At 36.5% G+C, this 27,134-nt stretch overlaps 3 protein-coding genes across 7 annotated transcripts; 1 reads left to right on the forward strand and 2 right to left on the reverse strand.

Annotated features, from left to right (window-relative positions):
• Window positions 1–793: 793 nt before the first annotated feature.
• Window positions 794–13,949, reverse strand: LOC128309708 (uncharacterized). 5 transcript variants are annotated; one of them, XM_053046163.1, is made up of 6 exons: window positions 13,872–13,949; window positions 12,018–12,542; window positions 5,941–6,039; window positions 3,476–3,647; window positions 3,348–3,409; window positions 794–3,271 (listed from the first exon to the last, which is right to left on the reverse strand). In XM_053046163.1, the coding sequence occupies exons 2-6, from the start codon at window positions 12,247–12,249 to the stop codon at window positions 3,018–3,020; spliced, it is 819 nt and encodes a 272-aa protein (XP_052902123.1). In that variant the 5' UTR covers window positions 12,250–12,542; window positions 13,872–13,949; the 3' UTR covers window positions 794–3,017. The 5 variants fall into 5 exon arrangements, with proteins under 5 accessions (XP_052902123.1, XP_052902122.1, XP_052902121.1 ...); XM_053046162.1 differs by having other exon boundaries at window positions 13,462–13,932; XM_053046161.1 differs by having other exon boundaries at window positions 13,355–13,932.
• Window positions 13,950–14,924: 975 nt separating this feature from the next.
• LOC128296804 (guanine nucleotide-binding protein subunit beta-5) lies at window positions 14,925–16,877 on the reverse strand. The gene is made up of 5 exons (XM_053032290.1): window positions 16,674–16,877; window positions 16,343–16,598; window positions 15,853–16,264; window positions 15,524–15,787; window positions 14,925–15,465 (listed from the first exon to the last, which is right to left on the reverse strand). Exons 1-5 carry the CDS (start codon window positions 16,789–16,791, stop codon window positions 15,454–15,456), a joined length of 1,062 nt encoding a protein of 353 aa, XP_052888250.1. The 5' UTR covers window positions 16,792–16,877; the 3' UTR covers window positions 14,925–15,453.
• Window positions 16,878–17,153: 276 nt separating this feature from the next.
• Window positions 17,154–25,214, forward strand: LOC128310183 (serine/threonine-protein kinase ATR). The gene is made up of 3 exons (XM_053046759.1): window positions 17,154–17,431; window positions 17,515–20,074; window positions 20,214–25,214. Exons 1-3 carry the CDS (start codon window positions 17,154–17,156, stop codon window positions 25,194–25,196), a joined length of 7,821 nt encoding a protein of 2,606 aa, XP_052902719.1. The 3' UTR covers window positions 25,197–25,214.
• The last annotated feature ends 1,920 nt before the right edge of the window (window positions 25,215–27,134 follow it).

Raw genomic sequence — 27,134 nt, forward strand, 5'->3', positions numbered from 1 at the left:
TCACATTGGACCTAAAAAACGATTATGTAATTGCTTAATGAAGGACGAGCTTGGTTCGTTAAAGTCAAAAGGTTATGTGCACCGTATCGCGTGTTTTTCCTATCTTTATGGTCGTGTGCTGGAAGCAAATCTGTGTATACATATTGATAGCTAGGCTAATATATTAGGAAAGGTAATATTTCCTTTTAAAATTCCTGCAACAAAAAAAATTCTGCAATTTTTTCTGCGGTGTTCTAATGTTTCGAGGCCTAGCAGTAAACAACGTGATTTGTATGGTGGCAGGGTGTTATTGTCATTCCAGTGTATTTCCAGACCGAATCATAGAATCATTTTTCAACTTTTGTGGCAGTGCGTATAAACGAATGCAACACACTTTTTAAGGTTTTTGTGATTAAAACTTGTTAGAGGGAAACTATTGTTGTTATATTTTATGGAAAAGCTAAAGTTGAATCGGACTTCATTTCACTTCACTTCATATATCAAAATGAGGGTGCGGCTGGACGAATGCATCGCACTGTAGTTGAAGCATGACTTTCGCATATCTTTTCAGTACTACAGTATGAACTCAAAAACATATTAAAACGTAATCCAGATCTTCGAAGTTGTTTGTAATGTGATCATCAATGAAAAACGCTTAAAATGCTTTATAGTTCTAATGCTAGACAGACAGTTCAATTTAAGGATAAAGGACATTCGAAAGAAATACGCCATATAGGTTTCACTGTAGGTACTTTTATTCTTATGCAATTTCATTTCAAGTTGCATTAGTTTTAGTAGCAACAATTCGTTTTGTTTTATTAAAGCTCGGAGCATATTACAAAAGATTATAAATAAGATAATTAAAATAATGTTTTAATTAAGCAGTACTTATCGAAGCAGTTGTTAACCGACTAATAATCATTTTGAATTGCATATAAAATAATTTCGAAAGCAATAAACATACTCATATAATCCTTTGCAATATGTTTGTTTAGAGGGCTTCGATGTATTTATCTATTTTGTCTCTTTTAAATAATACGGTTATATTATAATTATAAAAGCTATAAATTAAAAGGCATATGTACAATTGCGTTCGTTTTAAGACACTTTCATGGTAAGATAAGTATATAATATGTTATATACAATACAGTATAATAACGTGTTCTTTACACGCTTTTTTCTATCGTGTTTCATTACTGCATGTTTACCATACTAATATTTTTATTTTAGAAAAATTTCCATTTCGTAAGGCGACCTACACTACGCGTTTATCCTTTTCATTTTTAAAGATTGGCAGTGTTAAGTGCATCGTGTATGTACAGGCAGTCTCCAAGATATACTATTATAGCGGACCAGCTACTATAATAGCTATAATCCGCTAGGCAATATCGTTTATACTTCAATGTTACAGAATCATGCGACTTTCATTTTTGCTCTTTATTTTTTCAGCAGTTTCGGCGACTTCTGCGGAAAAGAACTATTAACAAAAATTTAAAACAAATATTCACATTGAGATAGAAGGCATTTTAAATGATGTTTTTACCCGCTTGCCTTTTTTTTTAATATAAACTAACTCAGCTGTCAAATTTCAAAAACCGCGTATCTCCAAATTCGCTTATTAGAGGTAGCGTGTATCTCGGAAACTGCCCGTATTTGAATATCTTCAACATATTCTAGAAAAGTTTCGTTTGAAACCTACTTTATGATTATTATTGAATGTTTGCCATAACTTGTTATCTCATGTGTTGTATAACATGTTTTTGATGTTTTTTGTTCTTGAATTCAACTTCAATTCTCATTAAACAATGGTGTAAGTGAGTTGCTATTAATGAGATGCATTCTTTACAGTGTAGATACATCTATACTCGTTTTCTCTATCTTCTGTATTCAAATTTCTGTAGTACGAATATCGGGGAAAAATAAATGAAATTATTTAATTTTATGTTTAGTCTCCGTTTTGCACATGTTTTTGTTTATAAAACAAAAATTAGTCCGTATTATTTCACTTAGTATGCTCTTTTTTAGGAAATTGAAAGATGAGACTACATTTGAGAAGAAAATCTTAATTCTACCATTGTTTTCGGTTGAATGCTAGTGTATTCAATATCCAGTCCAATGTATTATTTTCATTTTATTTCCGATTTGATGCGCAACTTAAACATCTGGCGTAAACAAATAAATCTAATAAAATTCATTATTCATAGTCATATCTGATTTTACCTTGTAAGGCGCTTGTTCCAACAATGTTACTCAGTTGAATATTTTTACCCTTCTAATTCTTGTTACGTAATAAATATTCAATAAATATGATACTATCAAAGAAAGTAAACCAATAGGCACTACAATAGTTAAAGATGTAACGAAATAAACGGATCAAAGAATGTTATTTTCAGAATGTATTATGTATCAATTTGGTGAAACTATTAACTAGTCTTCAAATAACACGTAGAAGCAATTTGTGCGTAAAGGAAAAATCTAAGGATTTTATTCCCCATGTTGAAATAAGAAGTACGGAAAAAACATCATAATAGTGATTTATTATGATATTATATAACAAAATTCTTCTGTGTTATTTGGAACATGATTGATTATCTCTATGAAGACTAAAGAGTAAATAGAATTTCGTGTCTATTATTGAATTAGCATAACTCAAAATACGATCGTACCTTCAATTAAAACTGGTAAATTACATTAATCTTCCATATGGATTAGAAAACTAGGTACATTTGGTATTTTGCTCTTGAATCAAAATAGCTTTTATATTACTTTAGACACATAGACTAAAGGTCTAAATGCTGAAATACCAAACATTAAAAATGCTGCTAATAAAACTGCTCTCCCATGGAAATACTTTTGTAGTGCAAACATTCTATTTTTATATGTCTTTATCATTATTATGTGGTCATAAAAATTTTGCACAATGTTCTGTCATGATTTAACATTTACTTCATTCGATTAACCTTATCGTAGATAATCTACTGTGATTTGCCTCGTTGATTTGATTTTTATGATGTTACTGAATCTTGTACAATGTTATATCACTTAAATGAATCACTCATAGGAATTGTTTTTAGATGGTGTGTCCCAAAAGGACGCAACAACCTTTCGCTGTGGATAACATGTACAATACCTGGAGAATCAACAGTGTCTACGTTATGTTCTTTACCGTCCAATTTACGTTGCTGATGTCTTCGAATACACCAACAGCACCATCCAATTATGATTAAAACTAAAGATCCGATGGCCCCACTTGCTATACTTGCCGTTTCCAGCATAACTCGTGGACGAGTAGCTATATTAACAAGAAACGTACATAAAATTAGAATTACACTGTGATCACTCACTCATTACCGCAAAATAATACTCACGCAAATATGAACCATCTAAATCCTTGTATTCGCATCGGGGACCCATGTATCCATCAGCACATCTGCAATAATGTTATATAGTAAATCGCGTTCATTCAATAGCACCGATGCTCACAATTTTAACTTACTCGCAATTATACAGCAACGAATCCCCAATCTTAACGGTAAAACAGGTGGCTTCGTTGAGACAATACCAAGCCGCATAAGCTGGAGGACATTTATATGTATGGAACGTGATATTTGGTCTAGGTGTCGGACTGGGTGGCCGAGGCTTTGGTGTTGTTCGACTCGAACACGCATCTGTAAGGAAGAAAAAATTAAAAATATTTATGCGTTAGCTCATAACTACTGGTAATGCATAACTGCAATTCTTAAGCGTGTGGGGGCAGTTAAGAATTATATATCATTTATCTCTCAGAATGAGAATAAATGAGGTTAGATTCTAAGATGGACTCGATCCATTATACTAACACATTCCATTGTGTTGTTCATCAAAAAATCGAAATCAACTGTTTGAGCGTTTCCAATTTTCGTTTATTGCTCGATTGCGCTCGATTTTAAGTATTTAAAAACCCACAAGAACACATGTAAATATCATGAAAATAACTCGAAGTGAAAAAATCATTTTTAATCACACCAAAGAAGATATTCTTTTCAATTTGCAACAAGTGTGGCGATTTGATGTAAAAATCCTTGAACAAAACAATACCTTGTATAATAATAATAAGATGTCCTTAAAACAACAACAAAAATGCAATTCTAGTTCGTATGCTTCTCATGCTATTAGTTTAGCAAACGCGGCATAGCAGGTGACACGAAAAATCAACAGTTGGCAATAACAATAATAACAAGATCGTGCATTTTATGATCGTTCCGGAAAAAAGAGCGAAGAAACCATAAAAATACAGACGCACATATGTTTGCTGGCAGTCATCTGTCTGTTCAGAAATAATACGAAACAAAAACCAGCATGTCTCTTGCTTTTTCGTATGATGCATCAACGCACTGGATTTATGTGCACCTTTCGTTTTGAATTTCGTTCTTTTCTAATTCATTCCTTAGGTCTCCCTCAGTTTGCAGCTCAACACTGCCGGGTGCAAGAACAAGATTTGAACGGCACACATCGTTTCTTTTTTTAAGTAAATGTAACACGCAAGTTAAGGCGCGAGAGCAGCAACATCACACCAACAAACCGCCTGGTGCCGCCGCTCATGTTGAAATATGTTTTACTCTCTTTGCTGCGTGTTCTCTATTTTGTGTCCTTCAATAAGAAAAGGTCCAAAAGGAAAGCAATAATCGATTTTCTCTTTACAATATTTCATGCACAGTTGGGACAGATGTTCCATCGTCCTTACGGTGTTGTGTGTCAAAACTTAAAAAAAACAGATTTCACACAAATAATATTGTTAGAGATGCGATTATTTTAAATTTAAATCTGTGTCAACGTACTAGCAATTAACTATTACTGTAATGAGTAAACAAAAACTGGTCATAGTCAATTTCACAAAATATGAATGCATATGTAATATGAGTAGACTGTAAAGCGCTCATGAACACCATGCATAAGCTGCTTTTTTGTATTGTTTTCTCAATTTGACAAAAAAGCACAAATAGACAAAATTATATTACAATCATCTTCGTTTATCTTCGACGAACCATAGACAATTAGTTGCTCTTTCCATGATTTAGCATTCTTCTGTTTGACATTGCAACATGGCTGGAACACTCGGAAAAATGTTCAAACTATTCTAAATCAACACATCCATCCAAGGTTTGTAGTTACCAATGTCCGAACAAACCGATAACGACATCAATAGTATCGTACTATTTCTACTACTTCGTTCCATCGAATTGCATTTAAGGCATTTAAGACATGAAATGAGCTATGGCTAAGGTATGTTTCCTCCAGCAAACGCGAAAAATTAAACTAAAATCAGGTGAGATGTACTAAACCTTTCTATTAGTGAAATATCACAGCCTTTACGAGATTTGTTCAACGCCACATATCATAATTCAAATATTTTGCATAAATCTATTCAAAAATTCCACGCGTGAAGCAAACTGAGTCAATTTAAAAAATCTAAACATTGCGATAAATGGTCAGCAATGAAATGCAATATTTACATTTTAGTGGCACATGGACCCCAAAATAGGGCAATTGTTACCAATTCCGAATGAAACGCATAATTTTGGAGGATCTACATCACGTAGTTCCTATCACAGGAACTGTTGGGCAAAAATCGTGAAATTTAACACGTTATTCCTGTCTAACCCATTTGTTCGAACATAACAAAAAATTGCAAATGTAAAGAAACGGAACATTGGTTTTGTATACATAAACACATTCAATGCCGTGTCAAAATCGGGCAAAGCAATTGCTGATATAAGTCATTTCCTTATTTTAAATACTATATATGCACTAGCGCCCAAAACATCTCACACTGATGACAAGACCTTTAGAGGTCCCTGTATTCATGTCAAATAGGTTTATTATGTGCCTGAATGACATTCTTTGTTTCCTGCCATTCCTTGTATTTATACAATTTTATTTTATAATTTTAATACTCACAACATACTTAATACTTCCACTTACCTGTTATTGGAAAAATAGAGCTTACAATTAAAAAAACAACAACACAACACGCAAATCCCTGGCATAGTTTTTTAAATTGTATTCGCATTCGTCTCCTTCCTGAAAAAAAATGTAAAGGAGTTAATGCATTTCAAATGAATATAACAACAAAGAATTCATAAATTAAAATAGAATGTTTAAGATAAATAACTACAACAGTCTCTAATGGGATTATTGAGAGATATCAACAATTAACAAAATAAAGAAATATAACCATTGAATACGACTGCTGATGCAATCGACTATACATGCTGACAATCGGATTAGACATAACTAAATGAAAGCACATGATAACAAAATTGAATCGGACATTACCACTATACCAATTCGATAGCATCAGTGAAGTCCGATCCTCCATTGACAAAATGTTCCGGGCGATGTTCATAAACATATGTATGACATTGTACAATTTACATGTAAATCTAAAATATATTCAACTTAAGAACATACGAATTGCATGTACAGACTCATTTAACGTAATTCGATAAGCCTAGCAAACCTAGTGTAAAATATGAATTTGATGAAAATAAAACAAAACATTAGCGCGGCAAGGTGATGTATTAGGTAACAGCACTATTCCCACGCAACAGACCATTCCCCCGTAGCAACTATCCGGTTATGTAGTAAGTATGTCGATACGGTCGACAGATTAAAGATAAAAGACTCAGATTAAATCGTATAATGCAGCGATTGCAATGAACGTGAGTTTTTTAGAATTTATTTATTTATTTATTTATTTACTTCACAAAAATATGCTCTGCCTCTAGGGTTAAACAATAAAAATACTTAAAACCTAAAACACGATGGCAGAGGAACCGGTTGAAAGGAATCAAGGTGGTAAAAGGAAGAAGCAGACGGAATTCGGATTCAGGAATATTGTAGTCAAACACGTCGTAGGACTCATTAAAAGTCGACAGCGTCTTTAGAAAAAAAATGAATGGTATTTGAGTTGGCCAATGAGAATGACACCGGATGACCCAGTCCGTAAAATATTTAAAATGCAATCCTTTATCCTGCGATGGATTTAATACCAAGGTCGTCACATCGACACAACATAGTGACCATATCTTTAAACCCGTGTTGAAAACAGTTGCAATAGTAGGGTTGCTCCTGATAGTCTCGTGTCAGCTCAAGAAAATGTTGTGCAGCCGAGAGCCACTGATGTATTGGCCCCACTAACAGTATGAGATTTGGCAGTAAACTTAAAACAGTTAACTTATATAACTAAAGCCTAACCATAACAAAGGAAATCAAATGGGGGAAAAACTAGTATACAGCATGCAAGGAGAAATGAGAATAAGATAAATTACAGAAAAAAGTTACTATTGCAGGGAACTTAGTCGAAAACGGAAGGATAAAGGGAAATCGAACTGTTGGGTCGATGAATTAAAAGCACGCACGTCGTAGTGTATAACTGCGACCTAAAGTGGTGCGATGATTGGGAATATTAAAGGGAATATGAACATGAAAACAAATAAATGTGGGTTAAGTTAATTCCTCAGTGACATGAACAAAACCATTCTTCCTTTCTTACTTCATCGTTTGTGATTATTAAGTGACACAGAAGTGCTAGTAATAGTCAACGATAGTTAGTTTGTATAACAAAGCTTAATAAAAGCGCAACAATTTAGTTTTGCAATCAAAATGTTGCCAGTTTATTAATTCAAGTTTCTTCAAGTTTTTCAAGTTATTCTTATTTTTATTTTTGTAATCTACCAAAAAATGCGTTTTAAAGACTATACATCGCATGATCAAGAATTAAAAAATCAGTATCTTACGACAGAAACTATCTATACCGTACATTAATACATAACTAAATAATCAGTTTGGGAACAACATATGGGAATATCATATCTGATTTACTGCCCAATCCGGACCTATCGTGATGTTGAGTCAAATCAAACTTCAACTATCAACGTAAGCTTAAATTAAAAATTTAGTGATATAAAAGCATTGTATTGTATTTGTTTTTCTACTACTAGAACTACTAGATGCATAGGTGCCATGCCACTTGTGAACGTAAATTTAAGATAAATATTTTATCTATGACTGATTATACAAAATATATACAGTCATCCTTAACTGATTGAGTTTCTCGATAGTTGGAATCTCAATACTTTCGATTACAAACTTCCACAGCGCAAATGCAATGTTCCACTATCTATTCCTGTATGATTGAAAAGTTCCATTATATCCCTACGGAGCAAAACCTATAATCCTTTCTTGTTTTGACAGATTCAATTGTTAGTTAGTTTTTTTCCTGCATTGATGAATCAAAATTCTATACGGTCCTGGGATCAGATTAAATCCAGGACCTGCTAACAAAATAATTTGTTTTACATTTGTCGAGCAGCTGACCGAAGCTTTATTAGGACAACATTCCTCTTTTCCTAGGTCAACTTGGTTTGCTCATTTGAATGTGGAGCTGGCGGATAAACCTAGATACGTCAAAACACATACAAAAATACTAACGAAAAGTATGATCCAGACCGTCCCTTTGCTGTTGTACACTTAACTCGTTCAGCTCCGCAACTCCCAAATTTTAGCCATCTGATTCGGTAGTTTGGTTGGTATACGTTTGTCATGCAAACAAATGTGTGCAGTATGTTTAACGATTCCTTTAGATTAAATTAAGAAAATAATAATAAGGCAAAAATAAGGAATATTTGTTTATTAAGTTAACGATGCAGTGAATCTGTCGTTTACTCAATCGAAAGTGAAAGATGTTTGATTGAAGTGCATCGTGTACAAGAAACGGTGAGTATGATGTGGATCTACAAAAAGTACTCATCTTTGTTTCGTAAACCTCTCTTAGTTTCGTGGATCGTATTGAAATAGGAGAGAATATTTTATAAATTTGTTTTTTCCTCCTATTCTTTTAACATTACAATAATAAGAATGCTTAAAACCAAGCAAACAAAAAATATTCCGGTAGTTTCCATCCAAAAAATACAACGATACAATAAAGTGTCAACTTAAGTCAACTTTTTTATCCAGACCCAAATAAGAAGTAAGAAGATAAATAGTAAATTTTTAATAGTTTATTTTATCCCCTAGCATTAGAACCCGTTCCAAACAATTAGGCGTATTCTCCACTCCATCAGGTTCTCAAGTACTGTGGACCAAATTCTTCCTAGGCGTTCTTCAAAGAAATCTAATAGTTATTTTTTTATGAGACGACAACCATAAGTTTGAATGCAATCCGTTAACCGGGTGTTGGATATCGTTGCCAAAAATCATAGAATTTTGCATTGCACTTTGGCCGTAATCTTCATCATTTATCCGAGCCACTAATTGTTGGTTGTAAACAGACATTTTCGGAAAATATGTGTACCTTTTTTATTTTACTTTTAGAAATTGATTTTATTTGTTATGATCACTGATTTAGATATCAGCCTTTATGTTATAGAACTTAAAAATGACAAAATATAACAACAAACCTTGTTCACTTCAAAGTTAACTACAAAAATAAAGGAACTTTTAAGTAATATTAGGTGGGCACTCCATTTTTGCCATTTTAAAAATATTTATAACCTTGTTTGTTGGTGGCCTGGTTAACCTTGTATTGTGCAACACATTTAAACCTCATCGAAAGCTACACAATTTTACTATTTATTAAGTAATTCATGGTTTTCAGCAATTTACCCTCATTCGCTCGTTTTCACCCGCAATCTAATCATAATCCCAACTGGATCAAACAGGTCAATTTGCGACGGGCACAACATATTTAGTCAGTCTCGAAATGTATTTCGTGTAGAGTAAATGTAGTCATAGTGATGCAATAAGTCGACATTCAAGAAATTTAAACTATTCATAGCTTAAAGAAAAAACCTTTCCTTATGAAATCTTAAGAAATTCTGCACGTTGCAGTCTGTTTGAAAAAGTTTATATTTAAGCCATTATAAGTCCGAATTAGTTTTAAATTATTCTTTAAAGGCCAGAGAATATTTCATATTAGTGGAAATATCTTTATTGCGCTTAGTTCGTCGTAAGGAAGATATTTTATTCCACTACTACTACTTTTAGTGCTAGCACCATGATGGAAGCTTATAATCGAAAACGATATACATTTCGAGACCGACTAAATATGTATGACCAAGTCCAAACAAATGTTTGTGCGAAAAACATGTAACTTTTCAAACTTGAGTAAACACTAAGAAGTGTCCTTTAATAACTTTAAAAATATAAAAAAAAACTTAGTACTAAAAACCAAACCTGATTTATTACAGATGAAAATGATAGTTGAAAAAGATTTACTTACAGCAAGATCTAGAATAATAAGACCCTTAAAAAGGCTGCCACAATTACAAAACGAGAACCGCATCAATAGTTGATTATAGCATTGAACATATTATTGCTGAGGTGTGACAAATCTATTATCCACATTAACTAACAAGCAGAGTAAAAAATCGACCAATTACGTATGGTATATTGGAATGCCGTTCGCTTATCGTTCAGCACTTTCAGAAAAAGAAGCATTGCTAAAGTGAGATAAGAAAATGACTGACAACTCTTTAATCATTAGTTTGTTATCAATGCGCACCTTGGAGACCACCTTGCACTTAAGCCCATAAATTACCCTATTATATTCCAGCGTATTTCCTGCTGAAATATATTCCTTTTGTAATTCTTTTTTTCATTAAAATGATCAAGCCGTACCGACTTTATTTACCACTTAGCCTGATAGTCTACGAGTGAATTTTCTGGATGGCATTTTGTCTCGTTCTTATCGTATGGGACCCTGTGCCCCTGCCAAATACGCCACCAATACACTCCTCCTAATTCTATCCTCCCACTTCTATAATTCTATTTGTTAAACTAAATTGCTCGCAAATTGCGAAAAATTTAATAAAATGCGTTTTGATGGATTCTTTTTTTAAAAAGAATGAAGAATGAAGTGTACGAACAGTGGTGCTCTCAGTCAGCATGCAAATAATTTTAACTATGTTGGAAATGTTTTGAAAGAATATATTTCAATATTTCTTTTTTTATTATTATTATCGTTAGAGCGGCCAGGCCGTATATCTAATTTCAATTTCAATATTTTAAAATATATAAAATTAAAAATACGTTGCTCTCTAGAAAAACAACAATATTCACCATTGATTTAACCACAGTGGATTTAATGAAAAAATAAATGTCTGATCATTTCAATCGTTCAATCTAAACTTAGCCCGTTCACATGTTTGGTTTGTCATGTTATCGTTATGTTATGTTATGTTCGTTAAAATCAACGAAAAAATGATTAAAATACACTTGAAAGGGTCTCAGCTTCATAATTAATTATTTTTCACATGTTCGCTAAACTTAGTATAAGAACTTAAGATAAGATTCTATAAGTTTTAACGATTTCGTTGTCATTTATAAGCACAAGAGATGAATTTCCTTACTAAAAAACTTGAAAAAACTAAAAACTACATAATTAAAAATTATTAAAAATATTTTGAATTACGAAACTATTCGTTTTTTTTTTATTTTAATTATGTATTAATGATGTACATTGATGTATTAATTAACAAGTTTGACGTTTACAGTTTTTTAAAGATAATAACACATCGTAAACGCCATGTGCTTAGTTTGTTGCCATAGGCCAGGGGTCTCCAAAATTTTCAGAACGCGGGCCGCATTGGTTCAAACTACCGTAACGTGGAGGCCGCTTACACAATAATTTGCGAGTCATTTGCAAAGATATTTCGCTCAAGTTGATTTTTACCGCAATTTTCAGTGAATAATATTTTAATGGTAATATTAATGGTATAATTAATGGTAATATTATAACTTTATTAAATAAGACAATCTCGTAAGATCATTAGCAAACATTAGCAAAAGTTTTGCGGGCGCCAATTGGAAACTCTCGAGGCTCGAGGCTCGCGGGAAGTAGTTTGGAGACCCCCGTCATAGGCGATTGCTTTGTGCTATCATCTAAAAACCTTGTAGTTATGCTAATTCCAATAATAATTGTGTAAACAATAACATGATAAATTTCTAATCGTTGGCAAAATAAACACTAGTTCACTTGATAATGTTGCATTACTCACCAGAATTTCTTGTCAGGAACTTGTAGAATTCGAGTAGATGTGCCTTAGAGTAGGTCACGTTTGTTGAGACTCTATCTATCTGGTTCGTCATAATTCGACTGTTTATTTCACTTTCTTTAGTATTTGCAACAGTTGAATAACATTTAATGGATTTCACATTACCATTGACAGTTTTCCATGTCGATGCTCCAGATAGTCTGTTCATGTTATCCATCGCATATGAAATCTCCATTTGTGATTAGTATTCGTTTACTTGTTTCGTTTAAGTTTTAATACCCGATAAGTACCACACACTTAAAAATCTCACACATGAAATAACTGTCACGAAGTATTTTGTTTCGCTTCACATTCATTTTCATACCATAGCATGAAGGAATAGTAACGTTTGTAGCAAACACTATTTTTACTGGTTGTGAACTTATATTCTTTTTCACACTATTTTCGAGGGTCAGTTTGCATCGTTGCTAACCCAGCGGTGAAACAAAATTGGTCTGTCAGTTTCTTCCACAGGTTGCTCTTAAATTTCTGTGAATTTCAAAACAATGAAAATGCAAACATAGTAAATTGATTTGAAAAGTGCATTATTTTTTTACGACTCTTAGCACGAGGATGAGGAGGAGTGGGAGGAGGAGTAATAGGAGGAGGTGGAGGAGGAGGAAAGGGGGGGACTGTTTTCTCGGTTAATTTCTCGATTTTGACATATGTCAAACAATCAACGAGCGCGATCTCACTAGTTGGTACATATTCATATCCTAACTAGTGAGGTTCCACTGTACTAATATCGAGATAAATTATGACCTTTAATTATTATGATCCATTCCCCTTGTGCTACAATCTGTCAAAATAAGTGCGCGAGCAACAAAATTCGCAAAAAATCGCTCCTTGTAGATCATCGGTAACGTTCGAAGTACAGGCAGTCCCCGAGATACCCGGTTCCTTTTATACGCGGATTCAGATATGCGCGGTTTCTGGAAATTTTGGGGCCCGCTATAATAGCGTATCTCGGGGACTGCCTGTATTCAGGATGGGAATCGACCCACATTGATAGTTTGAAACCATTTTATTGTTAGCCAAACAACCAAATTAATACCATAAAACCATCGGTCACTTTAGCCAAATATACAGATTTGCTAATCAATGATTTAAGGTATAACCACCGAATGCCACGCCACGATACTTCGGAAAAGTTCACATCAAATAAACAACACTTGCACAAAGTATGAGTAAAGCGAAAGTCAACATTTGTAGACGATATTTTCCACATCATATTTTCATCCCTAGTTATCAATCGAATTCACCTCACAATTATTTAATCAATTTTACGCACAGAACATTACCTTGGTAAAGGCACTACCAGCTTTATCCAGCTTTTGTATCATATATACCAGAGGAAGGATTATTCATCATTACTAAACACAATTTTACATAATGCTGCCAACACTACCTATTAAGCATTTCACATCACATATATTGTAATCAGGCGAACAAATATCACTGTTACGAAATCGCTTACCGCGATACCACTTCACATGCACACAAGCCGTAGGGCGTCCTTATTCTTCGCAGATTCGTTCGTTCCAGTGCATTTCCGGGGAAATTTGAACAAGTAACACATAGGACACACCATTGATGATTGTTCCACCATTTCTTTCGGTTATTTTCTTTCGCATTCCGTGTCTTCTCCGGAAACACCAGCCTACAAGCGCACCAATACACCAACGCAAAATGTCAAGTAGGCAGCGGAACAATCGATTTCATCAGTGGCAAATACTTGTACGCGTCGCTTGGTCTTTACAAACAGTATGTACTGGTTAAAATATCAAAATACGCATTGGTTTTGAAGATTAAACGCACTTCTAACGCAAATTTCTACTTAAAAATCCTTCAAACACGCTTGTTCACGAGTCTGCAACCTCACACTGTCCAAACACATACCAATATATTTAACATCTGCCTTCGTTCTGTTTCGTTTACGATAGTTAAGGCTGATACACACGAAACGTTGCACAAGGTTAACACATGCCTCAAAAATTTATCAAAATTCCCCAATTCCTGTAGCCTTTCGCGTGCCAATAGATGATGAAGGTATTTTTTCCAATCCAATCACAATTGACCTTCTAGGCTTTTCATGATGTGTAGCGCACACCCTGTTTGATCAAATGTGTGTGCACGCTCGTAAAGTATGGATTAACAAGGTGTACACGTCTATCAGCCACAATGACACTTCATCCAAGACACATCTGCACAGTAATTTTGTATTATCAGACCGGATCAATAGAAGCTATTACTTTCTACGATTGCCAATACGGCAATACCAGGTACGATTAAATAAAGTAAAATAAAGCCTGAAGGCCTGAAGCCTGAATAAAGTAAAATAAGCAGGCTCAGACCTCTTGAAGTAGTGTCGATAAAGAAGATCAACATGCATTGTTTACAACAAGGCGAACTTGGAGGTTTGCATTGCAAAACTTCGTCAATTGGTAAGGCTCTCTTCAATGTATCGGTTGAAACTTCGATGCATAATTATTCCAAGGGTCATAGCTTCAAGTACATATAGAAATCTTGAGTATTCCTGATATGACATTCCGCATTTTTGATTCATGTTAACATTATTTAACTCGATAGATGGCGCTTGTTGTATTTGTTCGAATATTGAAGTTTGCGATTTATCATCGTGTGACGTCACTGATGCGATGTTTTTAATTGGCAGCAATGCAAAATATGAACGCTTGTTTGATTTATATTATACTGTCCTCGTAAATTCTACACTCTCAAACCAATAAGCGTCATAGATACGGATTGTTTTTATCTGGAGGAATATGTTCTATTGATACTTTTATCGTGAATGTTTCAGCATGATTTCATTCTGATCTGGTCCAAGAAAATGTTTGAAGATGTATATGGGATGCGTAGTTACATTTATTCTCTACTTGCTTTATTACTAGGTTACTATTAATAAACCTACATACAATGTTGTGAAAATCATCAACGCTTTTCTAAAAACTTGTTCAACTAGAGCCACATCATAAGGACAAACAAGGAAATAGGTTTAAAAATGCCTTCAACGAATAAAATCGGTGCCCTAGCAAACAAAAATATTTGATAACCTCCATCATATTATAGTTTATTACTATAATTCTAACAGTACCCTTATTTTTTAACAACATCGGTAACTTCTGCTTACAATCCAACGGATCCAAAAATTAAACTAAACGACACAACACAAAATACGTCGAATTCATGCTTATTCCCAACAAAGCATCCTGCTATTATTTAATTTTATATTCCAATATTCTCTTTAAGTTTGGCTAACATCAAGTAATTATGTTATCATATTAGGGTATGGTTCATGTTAAGCCTAGATCTGGCAAAATTTTCACAATCAGAACTTTTGCAAATAGTAATACTGTTAATTTAGCGAAGATGATATACCAGCTTAAGCCCAAATCTGTAAAAAAAAGGTTTGAGATAATATCGGTGCCAAACCACCTTTGTATGTTGCTTACTCTCAATGTGTAGTCCCAACTGCCAGTGGACAACGCAGTACCGTCAGGAGATACCTGGAGACAAGAAACTTTGTTCTCGTGTCCATACAGCAGACATACACGCTGTGCTTTAAGAGTATCCCAAACGTTCACGGTGTAATCATTATATCCGGCAAATAAGAGACGACCGCTCACGGAAAAATCGACACAATTTACTCCAAAAATTATACTGTCTTTGCTGAAAACAGCGACTTCTTTATCGGCTCGCATATCAAATAGACGGCACTGAAAAGTATAATGAAATATGAGCTATAGTTTCTTTTTTAACTTATAATTTTCTTCTAACTTACTGTACTATCGTCGGATCCAGTGCTGATTGCATCGCCACTTGGATGAAATTTCACGCTGTTCACGTCCGATTGGTGCCCTTCAAATGATTGCACTACATGGCCTGATCGCATATCCCATATAAATGCCATCTTATCACAGCTACCAGATACAAAGGTATTGCCTGTTTCATTAGGAGCCAAATCGATAGACATTACGTCCCCTGTGTGGCCGTGAAAGCTTTGCAACAGCTGTCCAGATTCTACGTCCCACAAAGCACATGTAGAATCTCCACTACCAGTCAATATTTGTTGATCTGAATTGGGAAAAATACAGCAGGACATGTAACTCGTGTGCGTTCCAACAGTTTTCTTCCTGGATGAAATGTCTTCTTCGAGTGCAATTGGGTAAACCGTCACCTTATTGTCTAGTCCACTAAAACCAGAACAACGACAATTGTAGGATCCACAATGTTACGATAATTTACAAAGGAAACATTTTCTAAATACAAACCCGCATGCAACAAGATTTCCAGATGGTGCGTATGAACATCCCATGACCCATGTGGTAGGCATGGTAACTGCATGCTCTTTGTTGGTAGTAAAAGCGTCCCAAATGATTAACTTTCCATCCTGGGATGAGGAAACGATGTGCCGCTTGTCCGGCGACCAATCTGAGCACAGTACCTTTGCCTGGTGGCCTTTAAGAACACGACGTGGTTTAATGTTCAAATAACTTATCATTTCCAATCGTTCGGCCACCGATGATACTATAACGAATGGAATGAAAAATTGGAGGCTTATCGTATGGAAATCACTCTGCCGATCAATAAACAACATCTTACGAGCCACATCGTTCAACTTCTGGCGTTCTTCTTCCAGCTTGGTTTTGAGACATTCAGCTTCCTTGACGAGGGCGGAAACTTTATCAGAGTTATGAACACTGGTGAGTACGTCAGTCATCCTGAAATATCAATAAACAGCAAAGGTTACTTGTAAGTTGTTCGAAGACAATTATTATGAACAGATGCAATTAGAACAATTGAGCTGTTTTGCGATAAGCAAAACTGAGCTGTCAGTTTCTGCCAATATCCTTTTCGAGAAATTTTCGGGCTTCGACATCGGATGTCATACGTGACAGATGTGATACATGTGACATGTCACACGGGTGTGTTTACCATTGCATTCGTTGACAACTAGCATTTCCCGCGCGTGATTGAAAGAATGTTTGTTCATTGTTCATACGATTCGTCTAGTAACCGTTTCATTTACCTAAAAAAGTTGTTCTTCATTCGTTTAAACTGTCCAGTGTAGTTCACACAACAATGGCATTAATGGAGGAAACGCACGACAAGCGTTGTTCGGTAGAAGATACAGAAAGTTTGTGGAAAACGTTAGTGGTTACATTCACCGATATCGTAAATGATCATGGATCACAACTTGAAAAGATACTGAACATGATTCGGACGGATATTACGTACGATGATCCCGGTCTTTTCCCGAGGACATTGCTAACAGATGTTGAACGACAGAAATGTCGTGGGTTCATTTATTGGCTTATGTACCAGCTGCTGCGAATAGCGTCATTGGAAACCTACGCAAGGTAAAATCGCAAAACGTGAAAAATCTAAATGATACTGTCCCTGGACGTTCACCAACATTCATTGCTTCATTACCTCATTGCAGCATATCCGAAAGCTACACCAGTTTACAAAAGGAAATAATTAAAGCATGTTTTATTAAACAGCGGTGGTTGGGCCTCGAAATAACTAGAGAATTTATTAAACTCTTGGATCAAATGAATGATTACCAACCTGGTTGCAGCAAAACGATTGTTGCATTTCACGATGTATTTAATAATGGGGCTGAACATGGAAATGAGTACCAGTCTGAAAAAATAGAAATCAACACCATGGCACGCTGTCGTATGATTCGTATGTATTCTTTATATGCCATAACTGAATCTATTACCATGATAATTACCCAACAAGATGAAGAATCACTCCAAACTGTAAACGGTAGTATATGCACAATTTTGAAAACGTTATCGTTGGGCAATCTACAAGAGAAACATATGTGCATCACGTTTTTCCATGGATATTTACACCACAATAATCAAGCGCAGTTTGAGCAAACATGGACGCAAAAAGTATGCACAGTTATTACAGAGTTGCTGTACAATAGCAAATATTACCAACAACTTGATGAAACTGGAATTAATAAATTGCAATTCCATAACATGGAATATGAAATGCTGCTGTTCCTGGAGAAGCTGAGCCCATCGATGGATACTGGAATTAATTATCCTGACTTATTCAAATGTGCTACGAGCGTAGATTTTGAAGACATCATTGCGAAAAAGATTATTCATCAAGTCACTAACGCACAATGCAATGCAAGCGATCCAAGGGTTTCTACCCGAAAAATATCCGTCCGACTGGTGAGCAGCATATGGTGTGCACTGTTGGAAACAATTGCACAAAACAGCAACCTATTTGAACGTGCTTTGAGCCTAGCTAATAATGTTAGCAATAAACTACGCACTCGCCAGAAATCGTCTAACAATGATAATAACAATGAATTCGATGATCAACAGTTGCTGTTTTTCGATTCAGAACTATCGCTTTTGGATAAGGCGTTTGTTGTTGAAAAATTCGGCGAAAGACAAGAGAGTCTGTTAAATATTGTCGTTGGTATAATTCACGTAAACGATTGCCAATTGCTTAGCACAAATCAACAAAACACCTTACTCCAAATTTTATTTGCACCATTCGAGAAAACTATTCACAAAAACGAAAAGAACTCAAAACAACGATGGAACCCACATATGAACGCCGAGCATTGTCATTATGCACTGTTACAGCTATGTAAATTGCAAACCGATAATCTTCACGATGAAGTAGTAAACAGTTGCATAGTAGAACAATTAACATCGCTGTTGACTTTTATCGCCATGACGAAAGATTGTTTTGTCGTAAAACGAACACTTCTACGTGAATTTCATCGGCTAGTATTGTCATCTAAACTTGATTTGAAGGTATTGTTTGAAAATGTTTTTGTGCCACTATTATCAACGAACTATGATGATACAGAAGCATTAGTGGATATGCTCGGGGTATGGAAATTGCTTTGTTGCATTCATGCCGATGGTAACTCAAATTTTCGTGTATACCGGACATCACAAAGTCAACATATTTTCAAATGTAACGAATGTAACCAGCCTACAGAATCTATCACACGGGATACACACTGCTACATCAAAACAACCTCGAAGCAGTTGGAGTCACAAGGAAAATCTATCGACTTGGAATCCCCTATGCGAATGGCACTACTGAAAACAACGAACACAAATGAAGATACGATTTTATTGGCGTGGGCCAATTTCCTCCCGAGTGCATTGAAACATATGTTCGTATGCATGATGGACGAAGAGCTAATATCATTTTGGATGTGTCTATTCAGAAGCAGCTCAACAAAAGTATGTCAACAAATCAGCATTCACATTCCATCGATAGTACATTCTCTCACCGCCAAACTGAACAATGAACCGGAACGATATGAAAAGAGTGTAACCGACTTGACTGAACAGTTATTGTTGGCGACGAAACGTTGCATAACTACGAAAACAACCTATTCCCATCAAATGGCCGTAGCACGAATGATTATCGAATTTGCAGACGCTCATCACCGCGCGACAATAAATAGCACATGGAATGAATCTAAGGAAGTATTGTTCCACTGCGTGCGAATGATGATCTTTCTCTTGATGCACCCAGAATCGCAAATAACATACGAAGCTTCAATTGCTATTGCGGAAATGTGCGCAAGACAAGAAATAACTCCATGGAAAATCCTGTCATGGTATCGCCATGATATCATAAAACAAATGATGGGCATTGCAGTTAGCAACTACATTCTTGCAGGCATTACTCTGCACCAATCAATAACTAATGTAAGCCATACATTCGAATGTAGAGATTCGGTTGATTTTGTTGGTAAACATTACAAGATAATTATGGCTATGCTGTTACCTTGGTGTCTTCGATTGCAACAATGTGACGATCTGTTGCGTGAAGTGGCCATCATCATGCGGAAAGATTTGATGGCAATGTTATCAATATCGTTCTTGACGATCTATACGTACCTGTTCATCAGTGAATCTGTGGAAGTTACTAAAAAGTGCATCGACTATATTATGAAGCTTACCGGCAATAGTTTCTTCCACTTGCTTCATTCGGATATTAAGGTAAGAATTGAGAATTCCTTAAAAAAACTATATATCTCTGGGATGTTATATTATAAACAAGTGCATATCTTAATTTCAAAACAGAAATATTGCTATAATAATTTAAATATAATAGTAATTGGTACCTTTTCCATTTCAGCGAACGGTATCCGAAGTTTTGATATACTATCATATCAACCCAGAATGCGTTATGCATGCATTTCGTAGTCTACTTTCGAAGGACAGCGACATCGATGAGGTATCAACAGCACGAATTGCAGAATACATTGCTGAAAGATTTCTCGGTGTATTAACAAACTTGGAGGCAACACTTGTTAATCCCGAAGGAGAAAAGTTTCTGAAGCGTCTGGCGTTGCTTAGCCTTGGTGATATTATACGTTTGCTAGGTGGGGAACATGTATCACCGTTTCGATTCAAAATCATTGCTGTGCTGCGAACAACACTAGCGCTACCAGAAGCAAAGGTACTAACAAAGCTTTGCGTAAACACGTGGCGTATTTTTATATGCACAGTAGATGTGCGTCAGCTAGGTTCGCTTTTAAGTACAATATTTGTAACATTGGAACCATTGCTTCCTTCGTACCCCGAAGATATTGGATACATTTTTCGGTATCTGGTTATAGAAAACAATAGTCTCCTGGGGAATAATCTCGGCGATCTGTTCTTCCTGGAGGACACAAAAGTTACAGACGATATTAAACAAATTATTGCCTCACGTATTGAGAAACACGATAAAACTGACGAAGGCGATCGGTTCGTACATCGACTTGAGGAACTTATTCGTCATTGCAATCACGAGAATTTGAAGATAAGAGCGTACGCTCTCGTTTACCTTTGTAGACTGTGCGAAAAAAGTCGTGCCGAGATAAATGAAGCAATTCTTGGCCAGCATCAAAATATGGGCCTAAGTACAATAGCTACAATGGTAGATACGTTGATACGTGGACTCTGTGAGCAAGACACGATACTTCAACAAAGAGCTGCAGAATGTTTGGGGGAGCTGGGAGCTCTTGCACCCAGTCATTTACCACCAAATTATGCCCCAACGGGATTAGGGTTCGCGTTGAGTATTCATTCGGATAGTTTTGCCAACATCGCGTTACGTGAGCTATGCCGAGCATATCAACGACAAAAGGATTCTAAATTCGTTGACAGTTTTTCACTTGCTATACAGGAAATACTGAATGAAAGAGGTGTTTCTCCGACAGCAGACAAAAAACGAGAAGTGTGGGAAACTATCCCGGAACGGTTGCGCCCGATAATGGAACCACTATTAACATCCTGTTATACTACAGTATCACGAGTGTCAGTAACAGTGATCCACCCCGTATTTAACAATGTTCATTCGAGCCATGAATGGTGTTACCAATGGGCGTCACAATTGATTGAAAACATTACACGTGAATCTACACGAAATCTTCTTAGAGCGTTCAAGCCAAGCTTGCGCTGTGACAGAGGCACTCTTTTGATGATGCTACCATATGTACTACTTCATTCACTACACCTTAGCAATAGAAATGAGTCAAGAAATCGAATAGCTGAAGAACTGCGTACAGTATTTCTCGCAGTCATAACGCAAGCAGAAAGTGTTCGCACTATTTCTCCGATGGAAGATCGAAACGACTTAGAAGATGCAGCTACCAGCACTGCAGGCGAATCTATTGTTTGCATAACTCAGGAGCAGCATGACACATCGAGTAAGGAACTAGCATTGCAATGCGCCAAGTATGCATTTGGTTTGTTCGATTTTCTCGAACGGTGGAAAAGACAGCATCTGAAAGAAGTGATAGCTAAAGGCGAGAACCTAGCAGAAAATCATCACAATTACGATTTAGTCGATACTTTCCTGAAGAACTTTGATAGCGATCTACTGGCACAGGTGAATTTCAAAAGCCAAGAATATGCACGAGCCCTGCAATATGTAGAGTACAGCCTAACCGGTGAAGATAAGGGTAAAAAACTACAAGATAAATTATCATTCCTGAGTGAAATTTTTTCACGTCTCGGCGATACTGATTCAGTAGAGGGTGTCATGGCCTTGAAAGCAACCGAACCAACTCTTCAAGAGTTAATTCTTTACCACAACGCCACTGGCCGGTTGCAAGAAGCAGTGGCATGCTATGAACGGTTGTTGCAGTTGACTAATGTTGAAGAGCAAGCACCTAGTCTCGATTATGTGAACAGTATGATTGAGTGTTATCTACGACTGGATCAACCAGAAACAGCGTTATTGCTAGCAGAAAGTTTACTTGTTCGATTCCACGACACAGCTCTGCACAAGCCTCTGCTGGACATACAAGCAGAACCACTGTACCGACTAGGAAGATTTGAAGAGCTCGAGGAATTGATCGTACAAAGACAGGCAGATCAGTTGAGTGGAGCAATCGATGGTGAGGAACGTCATTGGGGAGTTATATGTGGTTCACTAATAATTGCATTCCGGCAAACACACTACGAAAGATTTAAATCGGAAATAGAACGTGCAAGGTTGCTTGTAGTACAAGGTAGCTGCAGTGAACGCATCAGCTCTCGACCTTTCGATGAACAGCTTGGTACATATGAAAGCCGTTATGATCAGGTGTTAAAGTTACACATTATTCATGAGTTTGCCAAATGTGGACGTATTATGCAGAATGTACGTTCTATACAATACAATACAGGCGATGATTGCAATCTGGCAGCCATTCTTTATGAGGACGTTCAAAAACTTGTGGATAATCTGAACTCCAGGCTTGAGCTATTACAACCAAATGCAACCACAATAGAACCTATCATTAGTCTGAGACGTATACTGTTAAAAGAAATAAGACATACTATAGATGCGATCAGTTGGAACGCAAACGATAATGAGAATAGCATAAAAGAACTCCGCCAGCTGATAGATCAGACAATCGGAAAACTTTGGATGAAAAGCACGGAACTTGCATCGAGAGCTAATATGTATCAGCAGGCACTTTTGTACATTCTGCATGCGGAAAGCTACCGTCCTCCTGATCTTTTTATAAAAAATGCGAAACTGTTGTGGGACCGGCGTGATATGACAGGTGCGTTGAAAGTTCTTGAACGGGGAGTGAATGAAATACTCGGAGATTCAGTTGCTTGTTCAACAGATATGAATAATCTAAAAATGCTACCGAAAGAACTTCGTTTGATATACGCAGAAGGCAAACGGCTTATTGCATCATATAACGCAGAAGCTTCGAACATATCAGCAACTCTTAATCGACGCTACTTCAAAGAAGCGTTAGATGTAAACCCAGAAAGCGAAATTGCATTAGTGCAGTTAGGCCAGTATGTCGATAAAATGTACAGTTCCAGCCCTGCAAGTGAGCAGAACTCGGCCAATTGTTGGGAAATGCTGTTTGAAGTAATGAAATGTTATGGAAAATCGATGATGTTTGGGTCGAGCTACATTTATCAATCAATGCCGCGAGTTTTAAGCATCTGGCTCGATTCCACCGCCAAGGCTATGCAAAAAATGGAAGAAGCTTCTAGCTCTGGTGCCATTATGAGTCGCAAGATTGCACAGTCTATGAATAAGTTAGCTGCCAAATTCAAAGACACATTGTCGCCATATTTTTTCTTCACCGCTTTCTCCCAACTAATAAGTAGAGTTGCCCACCCCTCTCAAGAGACGTTCCACGTGCTAAAGGGAATTATTGTTAAGTTGCTCCTGAACTATCCTCAGCAAACGTTATGGATGATGCTTAGTGTATACAAATCATCTTACACAAACCGTGTGCGGCGATGTGTAGAGATATTTAATGATCGTCAGTTACTTCAGGTGGAAAATATGCAAAAGTTGATAAAAGATTTCAATGTGTTAGCTGAACGCCTTATCGAGCTTACCAACAAAGAAATCCCAGGACCTCCACGTGGCGTTCGAGGTAGTAATACAATGCAAATCACAGTTTCTTCATTAGTAAAAGCAATGCCGAAACTGTTGGCTGATAAAAACTTTTCCAGCGTGATAATTCCCATTGAAAAGTGTATGCAACTAGTGCTGAACAAAAATACTGGAATGAACTTTCAGCCGTATCCTACGAATGCAATATATATTGCGGGAATTGAAGAGGAGTTGACAGTTTTATTCTCTCTGCAAAAGCCTCGTAAAATTGCACTTCGCGGACACAATGGGAAACTATATACAATGATGCTTAAACCAAAGGATGATCTAAGAAAAGATTTCCGATTGATGGAGTTCAATGCTGTTGTTAAGCAATACCTAGCGCAAGATCCAGACGCTAAGTTCAGAAGGCTATACATACGCACATATGCAGTGTTGCCGTTGAACGAAGAGTGCGGCATAATAGAATGGATATCGAACTTGAACTCATTTCGTGGTATAGTGTGTACGTATTACAAACAGCGTGGATTGGGAATGACAGTGGCAGAGTTACGAAAATTTGCTTTCGAACGTTCAGATCCACTTGCAAAAAAACGACAAGCATTTGAATCCACACTGGTCCCTCGTCATCCACCACTGTTTGGCGAATGGTTTCGGGACTGTTTCCCAAATCCTAATAACTGGTTTCAAGCTCGTTCTTCGTACATAAAAACTACGGCAGTTATTTCGATGGTCGGCTACATTCTAGGACTAGGCGACCGACACGGCGAAAACATTCTGTTTGACTCAACTAACGGCGATACCGTGCATGTGGATTTTAATTGTTTGTTCAATCGTGGAGAAACTTTTACGATCCCAGAGTTGGTACCTTTTCGCTTAACGCATAATATGGTTCATGCAATGGGGCCGCTAGGAGTAGAAGGGCTGTATCGTCGGTGTTGTGAAATAGTATTGAGAATATTACAAACCCACTCATCAACCTTTATGTCGGTATTGAAGCCTTTTGTATACGATCCCATGGTATCATGGAGTAAGATTGGCAATGGAGGGCAGGGCGAATCGAACACTCGGGATTGTTACCTAGAACGCACGGATCCCCAAGCAATGCATAATGTGTTGAACATCGAAGAAAGACTTAAAGGATATGTGAAGATAAAAGGTAAATTATCACACATGCCACTGTCGATTGAAGGGCAGGTAGATCATCTGATCAAGGAAGCTACAGACATAGACAATCTCTCTCAAATGTACATTGGTTGGTCGGCATATACATGATGTAGGCAAAGGTTGGAAATGCTGTATTAAAAATATTGAAAATAAATTTGTAACGTATGTATTAAAAATGCGAAAACATTAATTAACCTTTTCTAGGATGTATTTCATAGTAATTCAGTTTACTGGAGATATACTTGGTTCGCGGCTTTTAAATGACAACAAAAATTTGTTAACCAGTTGTGCTTTATTAGAGATACGCAAATCTCAAAATTTTGACAGTTCGTTTAATTTTATGTGTGTAATTGAATTTTATTTGTCAAATTTTAATTTTTTCCAAAAATACGTTTACGTAAAAAACAATTGGTAATCAAATTCCATTGGTCCAAATTATTTGTAAAAATACTAATTATTAATGTGCATCGTAACGTGAAAGGAAGATCACTGAATACCAAATAACAACGATATTATAAAAGGAATTCGAGTTTCGCGAATTTTTCTGGCACGCATTATTCACGTAACTCGGTAAAAGACTGTATAAAAATTATAACGTAGAAATAACAAAAGTTGCCAAATTTTAAATTTTTTCAAAGGCACGTTACATTCATTTTCCCTCATTTCCCTTGTCGCAGTGTGCTTACACCTAGAGGCTAAAGGAAGCGGCCAGCAAGTGTGCAGGCCAGCAGATTCTCTGGTAAACACACGCAGTGTTTCAAATTCATCACTCAAGAGTTTCAGTTCATAAATTAGCGATAGCCGCATGTGTGGTTAGTGGTAAGTTATACCACGGACCAACCGGCACAACCGTCCAGCTAACTAGTACGAAAGACTTCTGTAGTGTTATAGCACACTTCAAAAAGAATAATGCACTCTTCCACACGAACCAACTGGAACAGGATAAAATTACTAACGTATTCAATGAGCTTAGGCTCCTTGAGCCTATTGTGCTCATCCACAATTCTTGTCTTAACTGTTTCCAAGCAAATTGAGTTTTCTGGAACATTCTCCAGAGTTGTTACCAAGCCGTCGAATGATTGTGGTAGACGTCGAAGAATCATCCAGAGTTTAAGCTCCTCGTCAAGCTTGGTGCCAGAAGCGTCTAATTTTTCGAAGTATTCTTCGAAATGATTTATGTGTTCACTAATGTCGCCACTTTAAAAATTTGTTGAACACACCTTTTTCAGATTAGACACACGCATCGATCGTGTTGTCTTTTCGTGGTGTGCTTTGAGCATATCAAATAACTATTTGGCATGATGACAATTTTTGATCACATGTAATTGATCATCATCCACTAGTAGGATTAAAGTGGCCTTTGCTTTGCAATCATTCTTTTTCCACTATGGGGTCTTTTCTTTTTCTTCAGGAACATTGTTTTCTACAGTGCTCCATAGTGCTCCTCCTTTATCAACACCATTTGAGCACGGACCTTCCATGCATGCCAATGGTTATTGTTGAGCTATTGTAGAGAATTATTATTGTTGAGACACTATACTTTTCTATCGAACCTACTGGAATCGTTGCACCTACTGAACCTACTTGGACTCGATTCCGACCCGAACTCGCTGCACCCACGGGTCGGAGTCGCTTATGGCTGCTTGCACCCACCGGAATCGTTGCACCTACTTGTACCTACGGGTCGACTAGGACGGGTTCAGGTCGCTAAGGAGCGCTCCGACCCGGTAGGTTCGAGTCGACCCGCACATCACTAGTGCATACAAAACGTCTTTTAGTTTTTTCCCTTTAACAAAGAGTTCAACGTCTCCGTCTCTTCAACCTTTCACTGGCTAACTCAATTACTTTCATTGGTCAATTTGCGATTATCCGCAACTGTTATTCATGGACATCGATTTTCCGAAAATTGTTCAATATTTCCCGTTTCTGAGTCCACTGTCCAAAAACCAATCATTGTTTCGTTCCCTGAAAACGACTGAAAAAGCAGCTGCAATATTCGCTTTATCGTGTTCCTTCTTATTTACATTTGCACTCCTCAGGAAAGAT

This window comes from Anopheles moucheti, chromosome 2, assembly GCF_943734755.1.
Source record: "Anopheles moucheti chromosome 2, idAnoMoucSN_F20_07, whole genome shotgun sequence".
NCBI lineage: Eukaryota > Metazoa > Arthropoda > Insecta > Diptera > Culicidae > Anopheles > Anopheles moucheti.

Bases quoted from the DNA above. Each gene is read 5' to 3' on its own strand.
- LOC128309708 (XM_053046163.1), bottom strand. From the start codon at position 12,249: ATGGAGATTTCATATGCGATGGATAACATGAACAGACTATCTGGAGCA. The intron at 6,040-12,017 runs GTGAGTAATGCA...ATTTTTTTTCAG, and splicing joins GTTCCTGACAAGAAATTCTG to GAAGGAGACGAATGCGAATA. The intron at 3,648-5,940 runs GTAAGTGGAAGT...TCTTCCTTACAG, and splicing joins CTCTATTTTTCCAATAACAG to ATGCGTGTTCGAGTCGAACA.
- LOC128296804 (XM_053032290.1), bottom strand. From the start codon at position 16,791: ATGACTGACGTACTCACCAGTGTTCATAACTCTGATAAAGTTTCCGCC. The intron at 16,265-16,342 runs GTTTGTATTTAG...TTCTGGTTTTAG, and splicing joins GGAAATCTTGTTGCATGCGG to TGGACTAGACAATAAGGTGA. The intron at 15,788-15,852 runs GTAAGTTAGAAG...TATACTTTTCAG, and splicing joins CTGGATCCGACGATAGTACA to TGCCGTCTATTTGATATGCG.
- LOC128310183 (XM_053046759.1), top strand. From the start codon at position 17,154: ATGGCATTAATGGAGGAAACGCACGACAAGCGTTGTTCGGTAGAAGAT. The intron at 17,432-17,514 runs GTAAAATCGCAA...ACCTCATTGCAG, and splicing joins TCATTGGAAACCTACGCAAG to CATATCCGAAAGCTACACCA. The intron at 20,075-20,213 runs GTAAGAATTGAG...TTTCCATTTCAG, and splicing joins TGCTTCATTCGGATATTAAG to CGAACGGTATCCGAAGTTTT.